This window comes from Bombina bombina, chromosome 4 (assembly GCF_027579735.1).
Source record: "Bombina bombina isolate aBomBom1 chromosome 4, aBomBom1.pri, whole genome shotgun sequence".
NCBI classification, from domain to species: domain Eukaryota; kingdom Metazoa; phylum Chordata; class Amphibia; order Anura; family Bombinatoridae; genus Bombina; species Bombina bombina.
Genome location: NC_069502.1, coordinates 501,533,967 through 501,546,097, shown reverse-complemented (window position 1 = coordinate 501,546,097; position 12,131 = coordinate 501,533,967). Strand labels below are relative to the sequence as shown.

General features: G+C 39.4%; 1 protein-coding gene across 1 annotated transcript in view; it reads right to left on the bottom strand.

Moving 5' to 3' along the window:
- LOC128655452 (isoaspartyl peptidase/L-asparaginase) overlaps positions 1–12,131 on the bottom strand; it is a 155,256-nt gene that overhangs the window by 43,510 nt on the left and 99,615 nt on the right. The window contains exon 6 of the mRNA XM_053709072.1: positions 437–555. Coding sequence (XP_053565047.1) covers positions 437–555 — 119 coding nt within the window. The remainder of the gene's footprint in view (positions 1–436; positions 556–12,131) is intronic.

Here is a 12,131-nt window from a genome sequence, read left to right as displayed (position 1 = left end):
ACATTGCTCTGATTTTTAGACTCCTAACCAAGCCCCAAAGTTTTATGAGAATACTGTCAGATACCTACTCCAGCTTGCTCCTGTTTGTGTAAAGGGTCTTTTCATATGCAAAAGAAAGGGGAGTGGGGAGTGTCTTATTTCCCACTTGCAGTGGGCTTTCCAGCTACCTTTTCAACAGAGCTAAACTGAGAGCTTCTAATTAAGTTTTTAAACAGTTTTATACTGGATTTTTATATCAGTATCTCTGCATCTTATTCTTTATAGTAGTGTCTATTACATGCAGTTATATGAAAATTAGTGTATACTGTCCCTTTAAATGTGGAACACTACTAATGATAAGATTTTATATGAGCTGAAAAAGTGTATATTTTCATCAGATGAATAAGGTATGTGATGCATGGATTAATAGATCATTTTCATAAAATAACTGTTATACCTATTATTGGGCTATCTCCAACACGTCCAACCATTTTGTTGGTTATTCCACCAGTTGATGTGGCACAGGATACATTACCCTCAGAATCTATTGCTACAGCGCCAACTGTATCATGTACTCTAGAAAAAAAAAATATTTTTATAAAAACTTGATGTATGCAAATTAGTCTTCAAACACTAAAAAAGTATGGTTAATGCAAAAGCAATTTATACAAACCTCCAGAAAATATTTCTCTAATATCTTAACCATAGACTAGATTTTTTAGCTAAATTTTACACCTTGTAGAGATATATTCATTCAGTGGATTATCACATTTTGCAATTTATTTTCCTGATAAATGCCTTTTCCTAAAATATACTAATTCTATATGAGTACTTTATCAAAGCTACTTGGGCTGTAGCTAACTAAAGCAGCCATATCACACACACACCAAAACAAACACGAAAAGGGTTCAATTTATGAAGCTGAATGATGTTAGAGTGTTTCAGGCTTGGGTAAGTGGGCCTGAAATGCTAGTTAAGTAGTGAGAGCAGGGGTCGCACACTGTAAGAACATTTGCTGATGCTGCCTGTTTGCCACAATGTTGGATGTATAAGGTTCCGGCATTTGATAAATGGAGGTAAAAAAATAAAAAAAACAACTACTACATTTCTTTCAAATCTAGCAGGTCATATTTGCAAATTTGCTTCTAAATATTTAAAAATAGGCTAAAATGAGCATTCCAGGGGGACTCCCGTTAGAATTTTTTTTTAAAGGGACATTGGCAGTTAATATTTACAATCTGTAAGCCAGCAGCTAGCAATTAAAAAAAATAGCCCTAGAACTAGGCATTTTTTAATGCTAAAATATATTTTAACATTGGCATGAGTTTTATTTTGTTAGGTTTGGTCTTACAGTTCTGAAATATTATTGTAAGGATTTGTAATCTAAAAGAACACATTTTAAATTAAATGTATATGAAAATACATCTGTTTTTAAAAATATGATTAGAACCAAAACATCTAAATAGAGTAAAAAAAGTAAATTTTCATTTTAGTACACATATACATAAAACATTATAGGGTCAATCACTATCTAAAGGCTGAGTTATTTTCGGCAGCATTTAATCCAAAAATGGCACTTTTCATTTTGACTCAATCTCAAAAGTGGTTTTTCCAGATATTTCCTGTCCTTAAAAAAGCCTAATTAGGAACTTTGTCTACTTTGTAGGTGCTTTATCCACTTTGTAGGTGCTTTATCCACTTTGTAGGTGCTTTTCAACAGGTTTTCAAGACCATATTACACTTATCAAATTTGACATATAAAGGCACTTGATAAAGACTCAAAATGTCCACAGACTTTATTGGTGATTTTTGTTTTAATAATAAAAAATCATTAGATAAACTCTTTGAAAGGATTGTGATCAACTCCTTAAAGGGACAGTATACTGAAAAATAGTTTTTCCCTTAATGTGTTTACAATTGCTAAAACTGTAAAACGTAAAACTGCTCAATTGCAGTATTGTAGTCACAAAAATGATGTTCAAGAGAGATTGTGCTTTAGTGCTTTAGTGATAGGGGTTTTTTTTTTATAATAGATTTTTATTTTGCAAAAACTCTGAGCATTACAATACACATCGCCTGTCCCGACCTGGGGGTTACAGAGTTTGGGCGGGACTGGGCGCAAACTGAACAAGAATTCAACATTCTGCATGAATATGATAGTAAACAAAATTCCTAAAAGGAAGGGGAAGTAGGATAAGGGAGGACCATCGAAAAGAAAACACATAGGTTATTAAGTTCCCTTTAAACTGGGCAAGTATGGTGTACAAAGTACTAACTTCAAAGTTGTTCCACTAGTCTCAATACTAATATGAGTATAATGCTATATCAACCGAGGGAACAGTTGCATACTTCCACCAGCAGGTGAACCAATGGTCTCTTAAACAAGGGAGGGGGGAAAAATCAGGTCAGAGTCCCGTCAAGGAAGGGATCAGCCCACGAGAGCCTTCGTCGGCTATCTGCAGAAGGGGTGCTGCCATAGATCAGGCAGGAAAAAAAATCATCCCTCAATCCAGTTAGGGTGGTCAGAGAGCCTCTAATCTGGGGGGCACCCTAATATATAAAAAGAGGGGGGCTGCCTATTATCACCTTCCTGAGTCTTATATAGGGAATAGTAGGATGGAAAGGGGGAGCAGTGAACTTCTACATGTAGGGATCAGGAAGAAAAAAGGGGAGGGGGATTGGGATAATCCGAAGAGGGTCTAGTCCTCCCAGCTTCTCAGACGACAAGCAATAATTTATTCATCTTGTTGGCTATATGTTTTGGTTCCCATGAGAATTTCCCAGGGTGCCCAAATCTGGGAAAATATCCCCATCTGTTTCTTTGCCAAATAAACTCCCTCCTCCATAGACCTAAGATATGCAACCACATCCAACACCCCTTTCCACCTCGGGGGTTGAGGCTTTTTCTAGTTTCTGGCTATCAGCAGTTTGGTAGAGAGAAGGATGCAGATCAGTAGAATCTGACTTGGGAGGGGAATTGGCGGAATATCAATGTGGAGTAGACCCGTAGAAGAAAGGGTGACATCTGGGAGGACCAAGCTAGTGCAGAGATGTCTCGTCTTGGACCAATAATCCGTAAATCAGGGGCAATCCCACCAAATGTGTAAAGGGGTGCCTCTTTCTCCGCATCCCCTCCAGCACAGACCAGAGCATGTGGGGTAAAACGTTTGTAATTTGGTGGGTAGTAAGTGCCATCTTGTTAGTAATTTATAGAAAAGTTCATACATTGTCACACAGTGTATAGCGGTCCTGGTTACAGATATGGCTTGCATCCATTGTTATGGTAGATACTCTTTTCCCAATTCTCTTTCCCATGCCAGAGTATGGGCGGTCTGGAAAGACAAATCTTTGTCTAAGAAACATTGGTAATGAGTGGTCAGAGGTTTGTGGAGTTGGAGGGTAGCTTCCCATCTGGACTCCCATACTGTTAGGTCTCTAGGTCAGTGTTTTTCAACCAGTGTGCCGTGGCACACTAGTGTGCCATGAGAGATCCTCAGGTGTGCCCTGGCAGACTGACAACAGTGTGACATATTTTTAAAATTTTGCTTGTTTTTTACTCTGGGCCGTTTTTTTATTTTGAGTGAGATGATGACTGAGGATAACTGCAGCGGCAGCTCGCCTCCCCGACCCGTTTTCACACTTGGAAGGAACCCCCCACAACACGGTGCCTAGTGCTGGCTCTACACGCAGCACCATACGACACTTCAATCCACCATGCATGCTGGCGCCGCTTTGCTCCTCCTCCAGAACAGCGTACCATGCTCCACATATAATCTTGTGCTCCACAGATAACACTTTTCCCAGTTTGCGGGGGGTGGGGCGGTTGGACTTTTCCCAGTGCGGGGGTGTCTCTCTTTCAAATTATGAAATATTGGGAGGTATGTGACAGGCTCATCAGGCAGACACGCAGGCATCATTTACAACCATGACATATTGACATTCATTCACAGACAATCATTATGATTGTTTGTGAATGAATGTCAATATGTCACGTATAGTTTGTAGGAGGCATGGCATGACAGTACAGTATTTGTGTGTATATGTGTGTATATATATATATATATATATATATATATATATATATATATATATGCTGTATTACACTACAATGTGTGATTTTGTAAAATTTTGTGATGGTGGTGTGCCACAGGATTTTTAAATGTAAAAAAGTGTGCCACAGCAAAATAAAGGTTGACAATCACTGCTCTAGGTAACTCCGTGAGAAATCCCCAGGCTCTGAGCAGGGATCTCAATCTAACTAAGTCAAAATTAAGTTTGGGGGGAAGATCTATTTTCTCTATCAGATCCATCTGGTTCAGTAAGGCGAGATCCAGAGGAGATCCTCCAGGTTAATATGGGCCGGGAGGGAGGCCTGCTCCAGGTCCCGCCATCTTGTCTGCCGGGGAGCTTAATGCCCCACGCAGATGCATGGGTGATCATCGCCGCCTCATGGTAGAGCTTGATATTCGGAAGTCCAACACCTCCTCTCTCCATTGATTTGTGCAGCACATGGGCGGCCACTCTTGGCCTCCTACCTCTCCACACATAGTTGGAGAAAAGTTGTTGGAATCGGAGAAGGAGGAACCGGGGGACCAGTAGAGGCAGAAATCGGAAAAGATAAGTGATTTTTGGGAGTATCATCATCTTGACAGCTGCCACTCTTCCCAGCCATGAGACCTCTTCATATCTCTTTGACTTGAGAAGGGATTCTATCTCACTCAACAGCGGAGAGTAGTTATCTGTCATAATTATCTTCTTGTCATGAGAGAGATACACTCCAACATGCTTGATCCCCCTGATTGACCACCTGAAGGGATAATTGCTCTGTAGTCTTTGTAGATCCCCAGATGGAAGGCCTATAGAATATGCCTCCGTTTTTGAAACGTTAATTTTATAATAGGACAGTGTACCAAAGTGGTCCAGCAGGGCAAAGAGGGGGGGAAGGGAAACCAGCGGGTCCGACAGAAAAATTGTGAGATCATCGGCAAAGAGGGCAAGTTTCTGCTCCGAATCATGGATTATAAGGCCCTGGATCTCTCTTTGTTGCCTGATTGCAGCCACCAGAGACTCTATAGACAAGGCATAAAGGATAGGGGAGAGCAGGCAGCCCTGTCTCGTTCAGTTTGTGTTCAAAATGGACGGGGATGTGAAGCCCAAACCCCGCACCCTTGCTGAGGGGCTGGAGTACAGCACACCTATGGCCCTACAGAACGACACCGGCAAGCCAAAAGTTTTTAAGGTCAAAAACATGTAGTTCCATCTCACCCTGTCAAACACTTTCTCTGCATCGACCGACAGGGTGAGAAGAGGGAGGCCCATGTCTGCTGATTCAGTGTAAAGGTTTAGAAGCCTACTGGTATTGTCAGAGCCTTGTCGACCCAAGACAAATCCCACCTGGTCAAGATGGACCAGTTAAGGAATATAAGCTGCAAGTCTATTGCCCAGGATCTTCGCATAGACCTTAATGTCCACATTAATAAGTGATATAGGTCTATAGCTTTCACAGAGGGACAGGTCCTTACCCTCCTTTGGAATGGTGAGGATACTGGCTTCCAGGAACTCCCTAGCCAGGGAGCCCAGGTTCTTCACCTCCCTATAGAATCTTGTGAGGATTGGGGCTAACTCATGGGCATAGGTTTTATAAAATGATGCAGTGAAGCTGTCAGGCCCTGGGGCCTTCCCTGACTTAAGGGATCACATTACTGAAAGTACCTCCTCACAAGAGAGAGGGAGCGCAAGATGGTCATTCGCCTCCTGGGAGAGACGTGGTAGATTAAGTGAGTCCAGGAAATGCTGGATTTCTACCATGTTCGCTTTGGAGATATCTGGACTTTCATTTAAGTTGTATAGGGCCTGGTAATAATTCGCGAAGGCTATTCCTATATCCTTAGGGGCATAAACTATGTTACTCCCTGTCTTAATGGCCGGAATACGTCTCTGTTGAGTTTGATACTGGAGTTTACTTGCAAGTAGCCTATCGCCTTTGCTGTCTTTAGAATAATAGAGCTGTTTCAGATGGAGCAAGTTAGTTTGAACTTTCTTGTTTTCTCTTTTATTAATTTCCTTGCGTATTTGTCTTAACTTCTGCGTGAAAAGAAGGGAAGGATGGGATTTGTTATTGTTTTCTAGCTCCCTAAGTTCTGCGTAAAGGTTGGCTTTCCGGGCAAAAAGAGAAGGAACACTTTGCCACCACTAGGGCAGAGTTTGATATCCGAGGAAAAAAAGTATCCAAGGTCCAGTTATCACAAAAAATTGAGTCAATTCGAGAAGAGGAGTTGTGAGGGCTCAAATAATGAGTGTAGTCTCTGTCGTTCAGAGACAAACATCTCCATACATCATAGAGATTACACTGGAAGCACAGTTTCCTAAAAGCTGCTGAAAAAGACTTAACACATATCATGAGGGGAGTTGTCAGAAGACCTCTTATCAAGGTAGGGGTCTCAAACTAAATTGAAATCCCCTCCAATAATCAAATGTCCCCTCTTCACTTTCTCAATGCGGTCCATTGTGGCATGGAGGAAAGGGATCTGCTTAGTGTTGGGAGCATAGAGAGAGACTAGGGTATATACTATGATTAGAAACCACCCCTCAGCATCAGCTTCTCTATATTCTATGTCACACTTTATAGCTTTATGTACCAGGACCACCCCATCCCGCTTTTTTTCTGTGAACTTAGTGGTTTCACATACTGGGAAATAAGATGAGTTGTGGAAGAAATTAGTGCCTTACTGCCAATGGGTTTCTTGTAGAAAGGCAATGTGGACTTTGTGCTGGAGGAGATAACGGGTCAAAAGACTCCTTTTTGTGGAAGAATTGAGGGCCTGGGTGTTGAGCGTCACAAATTTTAGGGGAATCATCCTATGTGGTTGCATGTTTGTTGCCTATTTGGAGCCAATAGGAGGGGGAGATAAGGTTATGAAAAAATAATAGGAGGACTAAAAAGTCAGGAGGGTAAACTCAGTTCGCCTCTAGGAGGATTAGACTAAGACTATGAGAAGTGTGTCACCAGCGTCAGTGGGTATAGGATAATTAATGGGTAAGGGGAGGATAAAAAAAGGGAAATGCAATGTTTTTGCTTTTGTAATTTCTAAGTTTACTACTCTTCAGTGGAGAGGTTATAGGGAACAGGGGTATGATAGGAAAGGGGGAAAGTGCTATTGCGTCACTTTCACTGTAAGTGACCTCCAGAAGTGATAGGGTTTTTAAAAGCAAATGTGCCTCTGTGACAAGGCTTCCAAATAGGATAGCGCCTTTGTGATTAGTCTAGCTGAAGTATTTATGATAGATTGGTGGGGAGAGAGGTGAGATATGGGAAGGCCATTTAAAAGTAGGTTACAATAATCAATATGTGAAACAATAAAGGAATGAATTAGTATTTTTGTAGTTTCTTGGTTAAAGAAAGTTGAGTGTGACACAGAGACAGTGGACATGGGATGAGGTTTTGAGAATAGAGTCTTCTATAGTAATAGAAATGTCAGGTGTGGAGTGTCTAGGAGGAGGGAGGAATAAGAAGCAGCTTGGGTGTGCAACTTTATTATGTTTGGAAATTTGTGTTTCTAACATTTTTTAGGGACCTCTCCAAGCTGACGAGAGCTTTTGAATATCAGACACTGAGTGTCTTAGCTTAGCGACAGTATGGCAATCCTCCTGGACACTTAGCTAATAGAGTGTGCAAGCAGGGGGCGGAGTTGCGCACTTGCGATATTGTGCAATGGTAAATGCGGGCAGTGGATTGCAGCCAGCTAGATGCCATCTCTGGCGGACAGGGGTAAAGATGTTCGCCCGGTCTTTCTTAAATATGGGTTTTAGAAAACTGCACACTGTGGGTAACTTGGAGTGCCCTATTTATGGTTAATAGCAGTCACATCGTCTTAATTAACAGATTTGATAAATTACTGCTAAGAAAGCCAAAGGCCTGAACAAACAAAGATGGCACCTTCTTATTACTCATTCAGAAAATTTACAAGAAAGAACCAACTACAAAAGGCATCAGATAAACAAGCCAAACATTAAAGATACTGGGGAGTGCAAAAGCAGTGTCATGGGGTGTTGCAGAGTGAGAATGACAGGGGATACAAAGACACTAGATTCCAGAAATCAGATAAACATATCCAACATTAATGATATTTGGGAGTGCAGTAGCAGTGTCATGGGGTGCTTCAGAAGGAGAATGGCAGCTGATACAAAGACAGTAGGTTCTAAAAGTCAGATAAACATACCTGCCCAGCAATTTTAGTGGAAATCAAAGTGCAGTTCCATAGTAGAGAATATGTTCCTAAAAGGTGTATGCTATATGGCTGTACTATCTGCATAATATGCCTATATCTTCAATAACTCCTTGTCTAACTTAGACACTTAGAAAACTGATAACTGATAGATTGTGATCGACCCCTATATTTCAACCTTGTAGTTAAATATCCTAGCAACTACATTATAGATTTACCTGCTTTCCCAGAAAGCACTATAAACAATCTTTCTAAATTCCACTGTCCAATTTAAAGAAAATCTGTTCAGAAGCTTTGAAAATGATAATCCACATTTAAAAAATTATAAATTGCATTGAAGAAAATGTAACACTTTAAAAACCATATTAACCATATTATAAAATGTGCAACTATAAATACGTTTTAGACATTTTTCCTAATATGTTTTTGATTCCTGCAAAAAGTTAAACACATATAAGAAGGGTTACAATGCTTCATGTTATTGTTATTTCCTCATGTGCCTACAGCTCTTTTGAAAACATCTCTCTTGTTTCAATAACTTAAAGGGACTTTCCAGTCAAAATTGAAATGCACATTGATGAATTACATCTTTGAATAGAAACATATTTGCAATATACATGTATTGGCAAAAATGCTTCTAGTAAAGTTATTACTATTTTAGTGTTAGCATTTTTCTCTGCATGTGCATGTGAAGCATATCTTGACATTCTCAGTGCACCAGCATTGTAAATACTGCAGCTGCTCAGAGCACCAGTGAGACTTGTATCATGTCAGCAATTAACAAATTGAGTAATTACTAGGTGGTACAGGTACAAGCACCTTAGGGTCTCTGAGTAAGTGCTGTATTTAAAATGCTGGTGCACGGTGCATACTTAAATACACCTTTGAAACAGCTTTAGCTTTTATTAGTATTATAAGTATTTGTGCTAATACATGTATTTTACAAAAATGATTATATTAAAAACTGAAATGCATCCATGTGAATTTAAATTTTGTCTGTAATGTCCCTTTAAAGCTACTAGATGCTGAAGCTCCGCCTCTACATATTGTGACCCGCAATCTTGGAGCCTAGGTATTCTTACATACTGTAACAGAAATGGTGCACACTCACCGATCAGTGATGTAAAAAATGAAAAGCTCCTGTACTGTATAGTGCACCATAACCTGAAGCACATTATAGAGTTGACAAAAAGCCAGCAATCCCACTGGTCAGTGTATTCACACTGCTACTGTTGCAGGATATGAGAATACCTATTCTTCAAGATGGCAGCCGCTAGTGTAAAAAGGCTGATCTTTCTTCACCACCTGGCAACTTTAACGGGTTAAAATAGAAAAATGTATTTAAATAGAGTTGCAGGAACTGGAGTAAGAGCAGTAGTATAGTGAGTAGTACACATGCTACTGTAGTTGTGTCCAGCCATTTATTTTCCAGAGCAACAATGCACTACTGGGAGCTAGCTGAAGTGCTGAACACATCTAAGCTAATGACAACAGACAAATGTGTGTAGCCAACAATTACCCGCTAGATCCCAGTAGTGCACTGTTGCTGCTGAGCATATGTGCACATGCTTTTCAGCAAAGGATAGCAAGTGAACAAAGTAAATTTGATTATAGAAGAGAATGTATAGAAGAAAACCACTTAACAACAGGGATGTAAACTGTTTGTTGTGTGTCATTAAGGGGTTTTCAGCCTTATAATAGCGTAGGTCTCATTGAAACCGGCAAGATGCTCAAGTATATTACTACTTGTCTCGCTACAGGAGGCATTCAGCAATAGCACAGTCTCACCGCTGTTGGTGGCAGCTGCACTGTTTAACCCTTTAGTGCTGTCTTTAAGGGGTTAAAATGACATGCTCTATAATCTGAATCATGGAAGTCTAATTGTGACTTGTTCCTTAAAGCTCAAAATAATTAAGCATATTTTATTCATGAAGTTTTGTAATCTTGCATGTTTTTGTTTCAAATATGGCCCAGACTGAGAGCTTCACTTAATGGTAAATGTGCTTTAGACCATATAATGTTTTGCTGAAGGCATTTTAATATTCAACCTGCTTAATACCAACAGTATGCTTAGACTGGCATTTCCTTTTTGCAAACATATTATTCAAAGCGGTGTCATCAATAATGATATTTAGACAGAAGATGAATGGTACCAAATTAGCACAATGCCACTTTATTTTTATTGCTTCTCTGCAAGAGATCACCTAACTTTTTGTTATCAGTACTACAGCCACACTCTTGTTTTTAATTTCAATAAATTGAAGGTGACAATGAAACACACTTCTGCAAGATCATTTTGGCAGGTTTCCCACTATGCCTGCTGGTCTGTTTTGATCCCATTCCATATGTCTGCAATTTAAATGTACTTCAATTTCCTACAAATTATATCTTGCAGCTCCATAGGAGTCTTTCCTAAGTAGCCTCTGCATAAAAGTCACTCTTACAGTTTTCTTCTTGTTCAGGTTTAAAAAAATGGTAACACTTATGGAAAATCAAAGAAAAGAGTGGAAATATACTGTATCTTAAAGCGTTTTTGTTCATAAATCTTCAATACAGAAAATGAATGAAACTATTCTTTTTGGCCAATTCGTAAAGAGGTAGATTTATTATACCCCGGGCGGAAATGATTCGCTATAGCGAATAATGTCCTCCCTGCATCGCTAAATGCCAACAGCATACGCTGTCGGCATTTAACATTGCACAAGCAGTTCTTGTGAACTGCTTGTGCAATGCCACCCTCTGCAGATTTGCGGCCGCTAGCAGAGGCTGTCAATCAACCCGATCGTATACGATCGGACAAATTGCTGTCCGCTCAGCCTCAGAGCTGGCGGACGAGTTAAGGAGCAGCGGTCTTAAGACCGCTGCTTCTTAACTCCTGTTTCCGGTGACCCTGAAGGCTTGGACGGAAACAGCTGCATCAAGCTCCATTCGGAGCTTTATGAATTGGCCCCAAAGTCTTGAATTTAAGTATGTTTTTGTATTTTTTTTACAATGGAAAAATAGTCCTAAACAAGTCAACCAAATAGTCTACCAAATAAAGTTCATACTAGGGTTGCTAAAGAATCAACACAATTTACATAGGAAATCGAAAAATTAAAGAGTAGTTACTGAAAAAAAAACTTTTTTTAATAATTTGATACAATTTGGTACAACAAAATTCTTCAGACAAATCACCTTCATTCACACAGTCTAGCTTAATACATATATGATATATATTTATATATATATATATATATATATATTTATATATTTATAAATACATATGACATTTTTGTAACTGTATTATGAGCAAATACTTATACTTATATATAAACTTTATTGTGAGTAATACAGCAGTTTTGCAAACACTGAACAAAGCACTAAAAAAAAGCCAAAGGTTAATACCAAAAGGAAATATTTAGTTACAGTACATTCAGCACACAATAACATAAAATGAAAATAAAAGTAAAGTATGTATGTATGACAAGTATATGGCTATAGATGCAATATATGTGAAGGGCATCTTATACTTAACAAGAGATCTATTTTCAATCAGTTAGATTACAAGTCTGTGCGTTCCTCTTTTAACGCTGAAATTTTTTTATTTTCAGCGTTAAAACAGCACCGTAGCCATTACAAGTCTTGTTGGTATAGGTGTACCGCAAGCCTTTTATCCTGTAACACAACGTCAGTACCGCACTCATAAAAATTACGTTTTTCATGGGATTCCCATAGCGCCGGTATTACGAGTTTTGCGGTGAGGCTAAAAAGCGAGCTTTACAGCCTAAAACCACAAGATCCGTAACACCATCTAAAGTCAGTAGTTATGAGTTTTACGCTACAAAGCTGTAACATAAAACTCATAACTAATGTGTTAAAAAGTACACTAACACTCATAAACTACCTATTAACCCCTAAACCGAGGCCCTCCCGCATCGCAAACACTAT